Source organism: Heterodontus francisci, chromosome 3 (assembly GCF_036365525.1).
Source record: "Heterodontus francisci isolate sHetFra1 chromosome 3, sHetFra1.hap1, whole genome shotgun sequence".
NCBI lineage: Eukaryota > Metazoa > Chordata > Chondrichthyes > Heterodontiformes > Heterodontidae > Heterodontus > Heterodontus francisci.
Window position 1 is genome coordinate 132,406,934 of NC_090373.1, and position 16,946 is coordinate 132,423,879.

Below are 16,946 nucleotides of genomic sequence, written 5' to 3' on the forward strand. Positions count from 1 at the left end.
TGGGCCTTGGTGAGGCCACACCTGGAATATTGTGTGCAGTTTTGGTCTCCTTATCTGAGGAAGGATGTTCTTGCTATAGAGGGAGTGCACGAAGGTTTACCAGACTGATTCCTGGGATGGTGGGACTGACGTATGAGGAGAGATTGAGTCAGTTAGGATTATATTCGCTGGAGTTTAGAAGAGTGAGGTGGGATCTCATAGAAACCTATAAAATTCTAACAGGACTTGACAGGGTAGATGCAGGAAGGATGTTCCTGATGGTGGGGGAGTCCAGAACCAGGGGTCATAGTCTAAGGATATGGGGTAAACCTTTCAGGACTGAGATGAGGAGAAATTTCTTCACCCAGAGAGTGGTGAGCCTGTGGAATTCGCTACCACAGAAAGCAGTTGAGGCCAAAACATTGTATGCTTTCTAGAAGGAGTTAGATATAGCTCTTGGGTCTAAAGGGATCAAAGGGTATGGGGCGAAAGCGGGAACAGGTTACTGAGTTGGATGATCAGCCATAATCATAATGAATGGCGGAGCAGGCTCGAAGGGCCGAATGGCCTACTCCTGCTCCTATTTTCTATGTTTCTATGTTTCAATATGGTTCATTCATCCACCTTATGTAAATAAAAATGCTTGTTGATTCAAAGGCTAGGTATATATTCAGTCCACCGATGGGGGAGAGTGGGGATTTCACATTGATATGCTCCAGTAGCTGGTATGCAGGGTAAGAATTCTCTATTATAATCATTCGATCGCTCTATTGTATACTTAGATATTGGGAAGGTTAAGGCATAGGAACATAAGTGGGCCATTCAGTTCTTTGAGCTTGTTCTGCCATTCAGTCTGATCATGGCTGATCTGTACCTCACTCTATTCACTCACTGTTCATACCCCATACCTAACAAAACACAATCTCAGTCTTGAAAATTTCAATTGACCGGTTATTGGGGGAGTGAGTTCCAGATTTTAACTACCCTTTGTGTCAAAAGTGTTCCCTGATTGCACACCTAAATGGCTTAACTTTAATATTTAGATGATGCCCACTTGTTTGATAACCAAACCCCCACTGCACCCCACCAGAAGAAATAGTTTCTCTGCATCCAACCTATCAAATCCCTTCATTATTTTAGATATATCGATCAGATAATCCTCAAATTTCTAAACTCAGGGGAATATGTTTTATCCATTCTCTGGATGTGGGCGTCGCTGGCGTTTATTATCCAACCCCAGTTACCCATTGAGAGGATGGTGGTGGGCTGCCTTCTTGAACTGCCACAGTACAGCTGTTTCGTACAACGGAGTGACTTGCTCGACTACTTCAGATGGCAATTAAGAGTCAACCCACACTGCTGTGGGATTGGAGTCACATTCAGGCCTGATCAAATAAGATTGGCAACTTTCTTTCAAGGGACGTGGGCGTTGCTGACTAGGCCAGCATTTATTGCCCATCATTGATTGCCCTTGAGAAGATGGTGGTGAGCTGCCTTCTTGAACTGTTGCAGTCTTTGGGGTGTGGGTACACCCAACAGTGCTGGTAGGAAGGGAGTTCCAGGATTTTGGCCGAGTGACAGTGAAGGAACGGCGATATAGTTCCAAGTCAGGATGGTATGTGGCTTGGAGGGGAACTTGCAGGTAGTGGTGTTCCCATGCATCTTCTGCTCTTGTCCTTCCTACCCTCAAGGACATTAGTAAATCAAATGGGTTTTAATGAAAATCCATAAGCTGCATGAACACGTGTACTGACACCAGCCTTTCAAGATGACATGATGGGATTTGAACTCACGTTCTCCAGATTATTAGTTCAGTGGTGGATGTAGAAAGTGAGAAATACTATACCTTAACTTCTGAATTTTAGGACACTATGCAACAAAAAAATTGCCCTTATACATTGAACTAATTTCTGAAAAACATACAGAAAATATTTAGATACTTTCCTGTTTGCACACATTTTTATACAACTTCAAAGTGGTGGAAGTAATTTTGACCAAACTGAGTTTACACCAGTATGTGGTTTTGAAAGTTGTCCCATACAAGAATTGTTGAAAGTCTTGTATTTTCGTGCAACCAGATATCAGATTGCAAGCTGGAGATGTAAAAATAAAACCTGTCCAAGTGGGTAGCACAGTGGCAACACTGCACTCCTGACTGGGACACCTGGGCACATTCACAGGCGTCTAAACTTGTGATTGCATTGAGGAAGGGAATCTTTCAGCACCTTTCAAGTGTGCCTTTACAATGTATTGAGCAAGAAGAACTATTCATATTAAAACAAGAAATGCTGGAAATACTCAGCAGATCTGGCAGCATCTGCGGAGAGAGAAGCAGAGTTAACGTTTCAGGTCAGTGACCCTTCTTCAGAACTGGAAAATATTAGAAATGTGAAAGGTTATAAGCAAGTAAAGTGGGGGTGGGGCAAGAGATAACAAAGGAGAAGGTGTAGATAGGACAAGGTCACAGAATAGCTGACCAGAAGGTTGTGGAGCAAAGGCAAGCAATATGTTAATGGTGTGTTGAAAGACAAAGCATTAGTACAGATAGGGTGTTAACGGACTGAAAATTGAACAGCTGCAAGTATAAACATGAAAAAAAGTGGGTAAGCAAACTTAACAAACTAAGATGAAATAAAATAAAATAAACACAAAAAAATTTTTTTAAAGAAAAAAGAAAAAAAATAACGAAAAATAAAAGTAAAAAGAGGGTGGTTAATTAATTAATTTCAGAGTATGACGGGTCCCTCTTTTTACTTTTATTTTTCGTTATTTTTTTCTTTTTCCTTTTATTAATTTTTTTTTGTGTTTATTTTATTTCATCTTAGTTTGTTTAGTTTGCTAACCCACTTTTTTTTCATGTTTGTAATTGCGGCTGTTCAATTTTCAGTCCGGTAACACCCTATCTGTACTAATGCTTTGTCTTTCAACACACCATTAACATATTGTTTGCCTTTGCTCCACGACCTTCTGGTCAGCTATTCTGTGACCTTGTTCTATCTACACCTTCTCCTTTGTTATCTCTTGCCCCATCCCTACTTTACTTGCTTATAACCTTTCACATTTCTAATATTTGCCAGTTCTGAAGAAGGGTCACTGGCCTGAAACGTTAACTCTGCTTCTCTCTCCAAAGATGCTGCCAGGCCTGCTGAGTATTTCCAGCATTTCTTGTTTTTATTTCAGATTTCCAGCATCCGCTGTATTTTGCTTTTATTTTAGAACTATTTGTATAATCTGTAGAAATATTCATTGTTTGGACCATTCAGACCTCCTTAAAAATCTGGACAGTGTTTTTCATGACTTGTGAGATATCCACTTAGTAGCAGCTATTTTGTCATTATTTAAAACACTCGGAACTATACAACCTGCATATGTGATATTTTTATTTTACAGTCATCTTTTCAGTCAAAAAAAAGCTTTAAGCAGCTACATAAATCATTACCTCATAATCAGAGAACATAAAACAATCATGAAGTATACCTTGTATTGTAGATCTTACAGTGCATACCAGCAATGTATGTAATACACTTGGGCAATATTTACACCAATGTAATTTGTACAGTAGATAAAATGAGATTTTTTAATGCAGTGGAATATATAGTATTTCCTCTCCTATCATTTGCACAAGCCTGATATTTTGAATGGTATAATACTAAAGTAAAAACAAACACTTTGCTTTACATCTGCATAATATAAATAGAATGTACATCAACAGCAGGAGGTTGAAAAGCAATTCCTGCTCATGAAGAGGTCCTCCCAATTCCTAATATACTCATGGGTAATCCAGACCGATGCTACTCTGCAGGATACTTATTTTGTAAAACCACTGCTTATTAGCATACAGCTGTTTAGCAATCCCCGTGCCTGTGTAAATCTCTAGCGCACTGGCATTTTTTCAGCTGAGAGCTGAACTGTAATTTCCAGCTGATTGCCTTCCACTGGGGTATTTGTGCACTCTGGGTACAGCATCAAATGTTCTTCCACAAATACCCAGAAATCTTCCTGTGTTTTCAGCTTCTCCATGAGCCAGTCCAAACTCTGTTTTCAACTCTTCCCCGGCCAGCTATGCTTGCTGAAATGCCATTAATGTTTACTGCTGACATTAATCAAAGCAGTGTTTAAATCTGCTGTTCTCTATTACCTTTTAAAATCAATCTCCTACAGTATTCATTGACCTGCATCTGACATATCTGTCCGTTATTAGTTAAGCTGCTGCATGCTTGTAAACATTTTGCTGAATGTGATAAAAGGAAAATCTAAATCTAAAAATAGGCTTATGTTATTACATAGCACATTGATAAACTATTCACGTGTATGCTGGTTAATTTTTCAGCATTTTCTTTTTATCATTTGGAGGCTCTTTCCTTTCCTAGTACTCGTGACCGAGTCCCAGAGGCACCCAGATCCCCAGAGGTGAGGCTGAAAATATCAGAATCCGTTTCTAAAGCGTTCTCTGCCTGATGCCCAATGTTACTGATTTCATGACACATTTCCTGGCAGTGAAGCGATGCTTTGTCTTTAATGCTGAGGAAATGTAAGTCATCTCTGTCCACTGCATCTCTTTCTAACAGTGAAACTATCGGTCACTGTTAAAGGCATCCAGATCTTTCACGCAGAGTTGCTGTGGGTTCTTAGAGCTGTACCTGGGTCTCATGTCTTTATAACCCAATGGGTGCTGCCTTCCCTTTCTAATCTTTGGGTGACTTATGGCCTGCTTTTTACTGAAGCCCTGCTTTCCAAAATGATGGGATGCTGCAGTTTGGTTTCCTTGGCTGTCTGAGGATTCACAGCTCCCAGTCGAGATGGTTTTAGAAGTTGTTTCTCCTAATTGATGTGTTCCTTTACCTCTGAAATCTCCCATTTCCCTTGTGATATCATTAGCTGGCATGCTGCCGCAATCTCTTCTGCTCTGGTATTCTGCAAAAACAACAATTTAGTTTAGTACCAGTAGATATTTAAGCTTATGTGCTCATTTCTCAAAGTGATCTAATTATAGGTTATTTACCAATGCAAGCCTGGTAAAATCATAGCAGGTCCAGTTCTGAATTTACAGTGGATTATTTAATGATGACTGCTATTGTTGTAAATCAATTAGATAGGTTAAAGTTTGATTTTGTTTGATCTCAGAATTGAATCTGTATGAAAATCAAATTTGATTGTGCTCGGTTTGTTAATCAAACACTTTTAGTCATGTGGGAAAACTGTTATGAATCTTAATAATATCATGCACACAGAGAGGTGTGTTTGACATACAAGTGAAACCTATTAGGTGTGGAAAATATAAACCCAATTTTCCCCTTAAATTTGTCAATATCAAAACTCAAGTATATTTTTATATCAAATTGTTTTTAACATATTTGATTCTTGAAGTCTAGGTTTTAAAATAGTTTTAAAATATATTCCACTCTATGTGACACAAATTTTCATATAGTTAGGAACTAAAAATTCAAAATAGTTACTTGAGAAATATATTCAGACCAAGGATTCTATACTGTTGGAATGAAAGCAAAGTGGTTTGTTGGATTAGCATTCTATACTTCAGACAAAAATAACTGGAGTAAAGGTCAGAAGACATATGGATTAGCATACTGCATTTTTGCCTCAGGGACCTTGGTACAAATCCAAACCAAACAAGTAAAATTAAAGTTCTCTCTTCTGTCTATAAGAGTCCATTTATAAAATGCGTTGGGGTAATCTCATCCCAGGTCTTGGTGACTGTGCATCAATACCATAAAACTGTCCTCAATTTACTATTCAAATCACTGTTACAATTGAAGGCACAAGAAGGACCAATGATATAGGAAATGGAGAACTCCATACTGGTGCTTTGCAGAAATTAAAACAGAGTAAACGAACCCTCTCAGTGCTAAGGATGTAATTTAGTCTGACTTTTCAGTGAATTACTGAAGGAGTGCTGAGACATGGAAGCTGAGAAATTCAATGGCATGCACCCTATTTACAGGTGTAAAACATATGCCAAAGTGTCCAATATGGCAGGTGGTATGAACATGCTTATTCCGCCCCGGAAGTGCACTGGCTACCCAGTAGGTTTCCAGGATGCACACCTGAAACTGCTATTAGGCTTTTTGGAAATGCAAATCAGGGGCCTAAAAACCTGTTATAGGCCCCTTTGCCAAACTGATCTGCAAATGATCATGTTATGGCCAGTTTGCTCAGGCTCTCAGCGGACAAAACAGTCACCTTTAAAGGGACGGCTGGAGGCTGCCACCCAAAATGGTAAGTTGAATGTTTTTTTACTCACCTTGTTGTGTAACCAAGAGCAACCTGTTCGTACCCCTGCCCCCCACAACAAAGCTGTCCTGAAGCATGAAAGCTGCTATGTAAATACAAGTTCTTTCTTACTTCTCGGCCTTTTGGCTAAGATCAAGTGTAGTATCTGTTCTTATCAGTACTTACTTGGTAGAGGAGAAACCATGATCAGTGGCTTTTGATCCTGGGTAGGCGTTGAGTAAAACCTCCCTGTACATTGATGATGTCGCCGTCTTCTGCTCAGATCCGCTGATGACTGATGAGCATCTGCGACCAGTTCGAACTGGCCTCAGGAGCCAAAGTTAACCACGGCAATAGCGAGGCCATGTTCTTTGGGAACTGGGCTGACCGATCCTTTGTCCCCTTCACCGTCAGGTCAGACTACCTGAAGGTGCTGGGGATATGGTTCGGAAGGGCCGGGGCGTGCACCAAAACCTGGGAGGAGTGAGTAGCCAGGGTACAACACAAGCTGAGCATATGGGAGCAGCGATCTCTCTCCATTGTGGGTAAGAACCTGGTCATCAGGTGCGAGGCGCTCACGTTGTTGCTGTACGTGGCGCAGGTCTGGCCCATACCCCACTCCTGCACTGTGGCGGTCACCCGAGCCATTTTCCGCTTCATCTGGGGATCCAAAATGGACCGGGTCCGGAGGGACACGATGTTCAAACATCTGGATAAGGGCGGGAAAAATGTACCCAACATCGCCCTCATCCTGATGACCACCTTCGTGTGCGGCTGCATCAAGCTGTGTGTAGGCCTCCAGTACGCAAACTCCAAGTGTCACTATGTGCTGAGGGTCTATCTGTCCCCGGTGTTGTGAAGGATGGGCTTGGTCACGTTGCCGCGGAACGCTCCTTCCAGTTGGACCGTGCCGTACCAGCTATCCTTCGTGGAGAAGTCTGCGGAAAAACACCTTTGACCACCGATCCATCAGGCAGTGGTCTGCACAGAATGTCCTCAAGGCCCTACGGGAAAAGGAGATGGTGGATCCTGTCGGATGGTTCCCTGAGCAGACCGCCAAAGTCATTTGGCAGAATGCCTCCTCACCAGAACTTTCGAACAAGCACCAAGATGTAGCTTGGCTGGTGGTGAGAACAGCCCTCCCCGTCAGATCCTTCCTGCACGCCCGAAGTCTCACCCCCTCTGCACAATGCCCTCGCAGTGGCTGTGGTGGGGAAGAGGCGGTTGCCCATCTCCTTCTGGAATGTGTCTTTGCAAAGCAGGTGTGGAAAGAGATTCAGTGGGTTTTGTCGAGGTTCATCCCAAGCAGCTCTGCAACACAGGAGTCTGTGCTCTACGGGCTGTTCCCAGGGACGCACACCGAGATAAACATCAACTGCTGCTGGAGGACTAACAATTCGGTGAAAGACGCCCTTTGGTCTGCCCGAAACTTGCTGGTCTTCTAGCGCAAAGAGTTGTCCACGACCGAATGTTGCAGACTGGCACATTCCAAGGTCCAGGACTACTTGCTGAGGGACGCACTAAAGCTACAGCAAAGGCTCAATGGGGAAATACCACTGTGCAAGGTCCCCCCACCAAGCTGAACTGAGGGGCTGGAACCATGGAAAACCCCTCGAACTGTATCGGGAAAATTTTTGTTTGCTGTAAATTGTATATGGCATGAAAAATGAAATGGAAGGCTGGTGAGGCAACTCATTGTATGTGTATTGAAGGAAACTGATCTCCTTTTGCACTGTTTGTATTTTTTGACTTGGTGCTGTTTAGAACTGTTTTGTCATGTATTTTTTTCACAGATTTTTATGAATAAAGTATATTTTGGAAATAAAAAACACAGTTCTTTCTTTCTTACTCTAATTCTGGCCACACTATATATGCCCCAAGAGTGCTTGAAATGGATAATGAGTGCCAAAAGTGGAAAACTAGTCCACTGCCCAGTCCTGGCATCCCATTTTTATTCAGCATAAACATTACATTACTATGACATGACTTCCACATTTACTAATACAGACAAAGCATTATTTATAATTTTAAAAATACTGCAGGGGGGAATTGGATTCCCACCTTACCATGGCAAAATGAAGTCAGATTGATTGAAAAGAAAAGGCTAATGAATTTCGAGTGGCACTTGGCTGCCTGACAGCTTTCAGGTAGGTGTAGGGACCAGTCTTCAGGGAGGGGTCGTGGTGGGTGAGGAGGGGTCTCATGGTACGGAAGGGTGGGAGGGGAGAATCCAAGGCAGGGGAGGCCTAAAGCTTCCTTGTGAGGACTTTGGAGCATGCCCGCTCCTCTTGGCTACACAAATGAATAGCCTTTTCTACTTCTGACACTCTTCTAACTTGTGTTCACCTGGCATGGAAAGCCACAGCAGCTTCCCGATTCAGGTTGGAGATAAATTAGCAATTGGGGCCCTCAGAACTCTGGCCAGCTTCAAGCTGGAGCCTTTGCTGCATGTTCAAAAAAAAGGTTGAAATTCTAAACAGAGGAATCCAAGCAGGATATCAGGAGATAATCACCGGGTTGATTTTAACAGTGTACCTACTGATAGGGTTAAAATCAGCCTTTCACATGAGTTTGGCAGATACTTGCAAAATACAAGTATCATAAGTGCTCATAAGTGATACATTTTGGGAGGAAGAATTAGGAGAGGCAATATGAACTAAATGGTACAGTTTTAAAGAGGGTGCACCAGGGTGAAAGCCTTCAGCAATGCTGAGAGACTGGAGAGTTGGTAGAGGTCATGGGTTTGGAAGGTGCTGTCTAAGGAGCCTTGGTGCATTGCTGCAGTGCATCTTGTAGATGGTACACACTGCTGCCACTGTGTGTCGGTGGTGGAGGGAGTGAATGTTTATAGATGGGGTGCCAATCAAGCGGGCTGCTTTGTCCTGGATGGTGTCGAGCTTCTTGAGTGTTGTTGGAGCTGCACCCATCCAGGAAAGTGGAGAGTATTCCATCACACTCCTGACTTGTGCCTTGTAGATGGTGGACAGACTTTGGGGAGTCAGGAGGTGAGTTACTCGCCTCAAGATTCCTAGCCTCTGACCTGCTCTTGTAGCCACGGTATTTATATGGCTACTCCAGTTCAGTTTCTGGTCAATGGGTAGCCCCTAGGATGTTGATAGTGGGGGATTCAGCGATGGTAATGCCATTGAATGTCAAGGGGAGATGGTTAGATTCTCTCTTATTGGAGATGGTCATTGCCTGGCACTTGTGTGGCACGAATGTTACTTGCCACTTATCAGCCCAAGCCTGGATATTGTCCAGGTCTTGCTGCATTTCTACACGGACTGCTTCAGTATCTGAAGAGTCACGAATGGTGCTGAACACTGTGCAATCATCAGCGAACATCCCCACTTCTGACCTTATGATTGAAGGAAGGTCATTGATGAAGCAGCTGAAGATGGCTAGGCCTAGGAAACTACCCTGAGGAACTCCTGCAGTGATGTCCTGGAGCTGAGATGATTGACCTCCAACAACCACACCCATCTTCCTTTGCGCTAGGTATGACTCCAGCCAGCGGAGGGTTTTCCCCCTGATTCCCATTGATCTCAGTTTTGCTAGGGCTCCTGGATGCCATACTCGGTCAAATGCTGCCTTGATGTCAAGGGCAGTCACTCTCACCTCACCTCTTGAGTTCAGCTCTTTTGTCCATATTTGAACCAAGGCTGTAATGAGGTCAGGAGCTGAGTGGCCCTGGCGGAACCCAAACTGAGCGTCACTGAGCAGGTTATTGCTAAGCAAGTGCCGCTCGATGGCACTGTTGATGACACCTTCCATCACTTTACTGATGATTGAGAGTAGGCTGATGGGGCGGTAATTGGCCAGGTTGGACTTGTCCTGATTTTTGTGTACAGGACATACCTGGGCAATTTTCCACATTGCAGGGTAGATGCCAGTGTTGTAGCTGTACTGGAACAGCTTGGCTAGGGGCGTGGCAAGTTCTGGAGCAGGGGTCTTCAGTACTATTGCCGGAATATTGTCAGGGCCCATAGCTTTTGCAGTATCCAGTGCCTTCAGTCGTTTCTTGAAATCATGCGGAGTGAATCGAATTGGCTGAAGTCTGGCATCTGTGATGCTGGGGACTTCAGGAGGAGGCCGAGATGGATCATCAACTTGGCACTTCTGGCTGAAGATTGTTGCAAATGCTTCAGCCTTATCTTTCGCACTGATGTGCTGGGCTCCCCCATCATTGAGGATGGGGATATTTGTGGAGCCACCTCCTCCAGTTAGTTGTTTAATTGTCCACCACCATTCACGGCTGGATGTGGCAGGACTGCAGAGCTTAGATCTGATCCGTTGGTTATGGGATCGCTTAGCTCTGTCTATTGCATGCTGCTTATGCAGTTTGGCATGCAAATAGTCCTGGGTTGTAGCTTCACCAGGTTGACACCTCATTTTGAGGTATGCCTGGTGCTGCTCCTGGCATGCCCTCCTGCACTCTTCATTGAACCAGGGTTGGTCTCCTGGCTTGATGGTAATGGGGGATATGCCGGGCCATGAGGTTACAGATTGTGGTTGAGTACAATTCTGCTGCTGCAGGTGGCCCACAGCGCCTCATGGATGCCCAGTTTTGCATTGCTAGATCTGTTCGAAATCTATCCCATTTAGCACGGTAATAGTGCCACACAACACGATGGAGGGTATCCTCAATGTGAAGGCGGGACTTCGTCTCCACAAGGACTGTGCGGTGGTCACTCCCACCAATACCATCATGGACAGAAGCATCTGCAGCAGGCAGATTGGTGAGCACCCTCAGTGCTTCCTCCAAGTGGTGTTCAACATGGAGGAGTACTGAGTCATCAGCTGAGGGAGGGCGGTAGGTGGTAATTAGTTGGAGGTTACCTTGCCCATGTTTGACCTGATGCCATGAGACTTCGTGGGGTCCGGAGTCGATGTTGAGGACTCCCAGGGCAACTCCCTCCCTACTGTATACCACTGTGCCACTACGTCTGGTGGGTCTGTCCTGCCGGTGGGACAGGACATACCCGGGGATGGTGATGGCAGTGTCTGGGACATTCTCTGTCAGGTATGATTCCGTGAGTATGACTATGTCAGGCTGTTGCTTGACTAGTCTGTGGGACAGCTCTCCCAACTTTGGCACAAGCCCACAGATGTTAGTAAGGAGGACTTTGCAGGGTTGACAGGGCTAGTGAACCAGATGGGCTTTTGCAACAATCGACAATGGTTTCATGGCCATCATTAGACTAGCTTTTAATTCCAGATTTATTAATTAAATTCAAATTCCACCTTCTGCTGTGGTGGGATTCAAACCCATGTCCCCAGAGAAATACCCTGGGTCTCTGGGTTACTAGTCCAGTGATAATATCACTACGCCACCGCCTACCCTATGGGTATACCTACCCCAAATGGACAGCAGCGGTTCAAGAAGGCAGCTCACCACCACCTTCTCAAGGGCAATTAGGGATGGGCAATAAATGCTGGCCTGGCCAGTGACACCCACATCCCATGAATGAATAAAAAAAAGAAGCTGGCGTTGTTCTCCTTCGAGCAGAGGAGGTTAAGAGGAGATTTAATAGAGGTGTTCAAAATCATGAATGTTTTTGATAGAGTAAATAAAGATGAACTGTTTCAAGTGCTCGAAGAGTCAGTCACCAAAGGATACAGATTTATAGTGATCAGCAAGAGCACCAGAGGTGATAGGAAAACAATTGTTTTACACAGCAAGTTGTTATGATCTGGAATGCATTGCCTGAAAGAGTGGTGGAAGCAGATTCAACAGTAACAATTAAAAGAGGATTAGATAAACACTTGAAGGCAAAAATGTTACAGGCTATGGGGCAGAGCAGGGAAGTGGGATTAATTGGATAGCTCTACCAACAAGCTGGTACTGGCATGATGGTTTAAATGGCCTCTTTCTGCTGTAGCATTGTATGATTTTATGATTCTAAATCAAATTTATGTCATATGTTTTTAACTATTATGTGATTAAGCTGCTACATAATAGAAATTTTAAAAATCTTCAGACCACCTCTTGCGGATATGCAATTTTTTTCCTTTCTTAATAATTTCATCTGACTCCATGGGTAGATTTACACCACATGTGTAGCATTGCTGCACAGTTAAACACCTTCTCATCAACTCTTCAGTTATAGTGTAAAATCTGAATCCAAGGTTAGGAATCAATTTGTCACCAGAATGAAACACAGTGAGACTCAATAGAGGAGAGAATCTGATTTAAACTTCACATTTCAGTGTAAAGCTGCAGTCACTTTGCACTGTAGCTAAACTTTCTGTGTAAGTGCATTCTAAGAACAAAGGGTTTAACTTTTGAGGGTGAGTGAAATATTCCCCATTGTCTTTTTATCCGATTATGCATATATAATCACAATAAATTTTGCTAGATTAAAGATTTGGCTCATGCTAAATTAGCATTGATTAAGATATTGGGGAAGACATTAACTTAACTATCAATCCTAAGCTGGTTAAACATTCCAACAGACAAAAGGAAATCCTCCTCATTCTAAGAAAAAAGCTAGGCCCAAAATGTATAAAATAAAGTTAATTTTTTCACGCCTTCTCATGCGTAGTTCTAGTGTCATGCTCATGCAGAAATAGACTGTTGAAGTAGACCCATTAACTAGGCAGAGCTGGAAACAGCTGAATTCTCCAGTCACTTTTTCCCCATGCACACAACTGTCTTTTTTGCTAAAATTAGCAGAGAGGAATGTTGGGCTCTGGATATTACTGAAAAAATGTTGTTCTTAAAGTAAAAGTACACTGATCGTGAAGTTCTGACCAATAATTCCGATGATTGTTTATTAAATATAACTGTATTACATGTTTACATGTTGCTAGTCATTTGCATCATTTTTGCAGCATTAATAAATGGGCTGAATAGTCCTTTGATACCTTCCCCACATTATACTACTTTTTAAAACTAGCTGCCCCCAGTTTATTAAAAGTCCAGGATTACAACTAGAAAGCAAAAACATTAAAAAACACAATTTGTCACAATTTAGCTTCCTTTTCTTTTCATAATTTTATTAAGGTATTAAGGGACTTACTGCAGGGGATACACAGCAGACATCCACTGACAATGCTCCCTCCCTCGAAGACACACTCTAACACGCGCACACACACACATACACAACTTTCTAGTGTGTAAATGCCTGAATCAGCAGTTTACTCTTCTGTAACAACTCCACTCAATTCATTATTTATTGGGATGCACCAATCAACATTCAGTCTGTCAGCTACATTGTTGAAATGAAAGGAATCTATGTAAAGGTGCTGGGGGAGATCTGTAGTCTCCAGACATGAGTTTTCAGACTTTGGCCTGTCAGTGAACAGCAACATTCAAGGCAGACATCAGACAGAATGGACCTCTTTGATCTGAACCCTCAGCAGGGAGCTGAGATCTCTATACAGTTTGAAAATCTAAATGAAGTTTCAAGAGATATGTGTTCAAGACGATGGAGGCTATAGAAGCTGTTAGGAATTAAGGTATTTCATGAAAGATAATTCATACCTATACAGTAACTCAGATTGCAGTACACTAGGGACCAATCAACCAATCAAATTATGTGAAATGCTTCATGTCACTGGTCGTTATTTTCCCCACTAAATACAATAAATGAATTAATAGTGAGACCCACGAGGCTGTGGAACGTTTCACCTGTGGTGACTGGATAAGTAATTGTTATTCAGTGATGATTTGACAATAGTTTCGACACTCTTGGGACCAAATTTCCAAAACATGTCGCAGAATTTGCAATGCAGGCACAATTTAAAACTTCTGTTACGAATGTGTTGCAGAAATAGGTCAGTGTGAGTTACTTTCAGAGGAACTACATTAGAATTAAAAGTGTTTAATCCTGAGAAATCATTGCCTTTGAATGTCACAAGAGCATGGCATTCATATCACTAACAAAGCTCTGAGTGAAGGTTGCAACTGGTTGACCAGTTTCAGAAGTCAGGAATAGCTCTTTTATTTATTTTCAAGGACACCCCAGAGAGGCCCACCAGGGAATCCAACAGAAATGATGCATCCAATGTAACACCAAAGACTTAAGAATTTAAAAAAAGCTTCACCGGCCTACAAATTCTTTAATAACCAGAATTTCAGTTGCCAGCATCTATTTTTTTGATCTCAAAGTAATACCTATGGACTGAATTTTCAGGCCCGCCCCAAGATTGGAAATGTAGGGGCTGGGGTAGATTATAGGGGTGTGCAGGGTGACGAAAACACCAGTGCCAGCTAGTGTATCAGGTTCAGGATGCTGTTCCCGGCACTGGCAATGTTACCCAGGGCCACGGAAGGGCGGGACAGCAATCCTACTTTCCTCCCCATTGAGTCCAATTAAAGTATTTAAAAAACTTGTTGGAGGGAGAGGCTGGAATTTTGAAGGGGGCGCGTGGGTTTCAGGAAGTGTCTGTTATAGAACAGCTGAAGGGAGATGGATACAGAGTGGGGAGACAGTCATTGATGCCCCAGGGCATCACCCCAGCCCATAGGAGGGTCAGAAGGACACAGCATTTGATAAGGAGGTGCCCTTGCCACTGTGCAGGTGGCAGAAGAGAGTGCACTCAGGCATTGAATGGGGTTGCCACCCCCCTGGCATCACAGGGGCAAGGTTGCCAAGGACAATTGGGCGACCGCCTATCCAAAAGGAAGGCTCCAACATGATGAGGGACAACACCTTCTGCAGGAAGGGTGGATCCCTGAGCGCCAAGAGGGCATGGGAGCGGAAAGAGGGACAGGAAGTCACAGAGGCCATACCCTCAACATAGCATCTACCGTTGAAGAAGGAGTTACCTGGAGATGACCGAGACCTAGACTACGACTCTCCAAGCAGATGTTCACAGACATGTATGGCCTCATCGCCGAAGACCTCACAGCTCGTGGCACTGGTTGCCATGCCCTGCCAGTAGCTGTCAAAATCACTGTGGCCTTGAATTTCTTTGCATCTGCAGACCTTAATGCCATCTCGCAAGCAGCTGCACCCCACTGCATCTCGCAGGTCACTGATGCTCTCTTTGCCAGAGCTGGACAGCACAGTCATTACATGACAGATACGGCCTCACAGGGACAGAGGACGTTGGGTTTTGCTGCCATCGCTGGATTCCTCCAGATGCAGGGTATCATCGATTGCAACCATATGGCCATCAAGGCACCCAGTGACCAGACAGTGAGACTCATCAACAGGAAGGGCTTCCACTCCCTCAACATCCAACTGGTCTGTGACCAAAACAAGAGCTTCCTCCATGTGTACACTTGCTTTCCTGGCAGCTGCAATGACTCCTTCACCCTCTGCAGATCGACGCTGCCCCAGATCGTCACTCCAGCCCCCAAAGTATGTGGATGGTTCCTTGGGGACAAGGGCTATCCTTTAAAGACATGAATACTCACCCCTCTATGGGAGCCCCAGAGAGAGGCAGAGATGATGCAACCAATGCCACCTGCTCAGTAGGACAACCGTTGAGCAGGTCTTCTAGTGTCTGATGATGTGATTCCGGTACCTGGACCGGTCGGGTGGCACCCTCCAATACCCTCCTGCAAGGGTCTCTGACATTGTGGTTGTCTGCTGCACTCTCTATAACATGGCTCTTCAGAGAGGTGTGGACTTTGAAGATGGTGAGGCCCTGGAATGAAACAGCTCATCGGGGGAGGAGCAGGAGCAGGAGCAGGAGAGGAGAGGAGGAATTGGAGAGAAGGGAAATGACACTGACTAGATAGATGCCCATTCTGCATGATGAGGTGGTCTCCTCTTGCCATCATCTGGGAAGAGGACCTACCTCCTCTCCCTTACGGCCTCCAACATTAGCTTCAGGTTGGCATTTATGAAGCGAGGGTCTGCCCTGCCCCAGTTGCCAGGCCTCCAGCTCTCCTGTGACATATCGTTTCCCTCTGGTGCTGTGGAAGGCTTTGGCACAAAACACAGATCTCTCCCTTAGGACAACCAGCAGCCTCAGTGATGGCTGCCATGGGAGCCTAAATGAATCCCACACTCCATCTGATCACCTCCGTTCCCACCCCCACTGGCTCTAATTGGACAGAAACCCACCTACATATAAATTTTGGGCTCACCCCTGTGAAAATCTTAACTGTAATCAGTTTCCCAGAAGACTACAAATCCGGCCCCTTTTTCCCATGTCCATGGTGGAAATTCAGCCATAAAGCCTATTATGTAGACCTTCTTTGGCCTCCTTATCTCGAGAGATAATGGGTAAGCGCCTGGAGGTGGTCAGTGGTGTGTGAAGCAGCGCCTGGAGTGGCTATAAAGGCCAATTCTAGAGTGACAGGCTCTTCCACAGGTGCTGCAGAAAAATTTGTTTGTCGGGGCTGTTACACAGTTGGCTCTCCCCTTGCGCTTCTGTCTTTTTTCCTGCCAACTGCTAAGTCTCTTCAACTCGCCACACTTTAGGCCCGCCTTTATGGCTGCCCGCCAGCTCTGGCGAATGCTGGCAACTGACTCCCACGACTTGTGATCAATGTCACAGGACTTCATGTCGTGTTTGCAGACGTCTTTAAAGCGGAGACATGGACGGCCGGTGGGTCTGATACCAGTGGCGAGCTCGCTGTACAATGTGTCTTTGGGGATCCTGCCATCTTCCATGCGGCTCACATGGCCAAGCCATCTCAAGTGCCGCTGGCTCAGTAGGGTGTATATACTGGGGATGTTGGCTGCCTCGAGGACTTTTGCGTTGGAGATACGGTCCTGCCACCTGATGCCAAGGATTCTCTGGAGGCAGCGAAGATGGAATGAATTGAGAGGTCGCTC

At 44.3% G+C, this 16,946-nt stretch overlaps 1 protein-coding gene and 1 pseudogene across 10 annotated transcripts in view; one reads left to right on the forward strand and one right to left on the reverse strand.

Moving 5' to 3' along the window:
* Positions 1–3,355: 3,355 nt before the first annotated feature.
* LOC137360749 (fibrocystin-like) overlaps positions 3,356–16,946 on the reverse strand; it is a 604,145-nt gene continuing 590,554 nt past the window's right edge. For all 10 annotated transcript variants that reach the window (XM_068026018.1, XM_068026015.1, XM_068026020.1 and 7 more), the window contains one exon: positions 3,356–4,893. In XM_068026018.1, coding sequence (XP_067882119.1) covers positions 4,553–4,893 — 341 coding nt within the window. In that variant the 3' untranslated portion in view covers positions 3,356–4,552. The remainder of the gene's footprint in view (positions 4,894–16,946) is intronic.
* Positions 6,335–6,456, forward strand: LOC137368107 (U2 spliceosomal RNA; annotated as a pseudogene).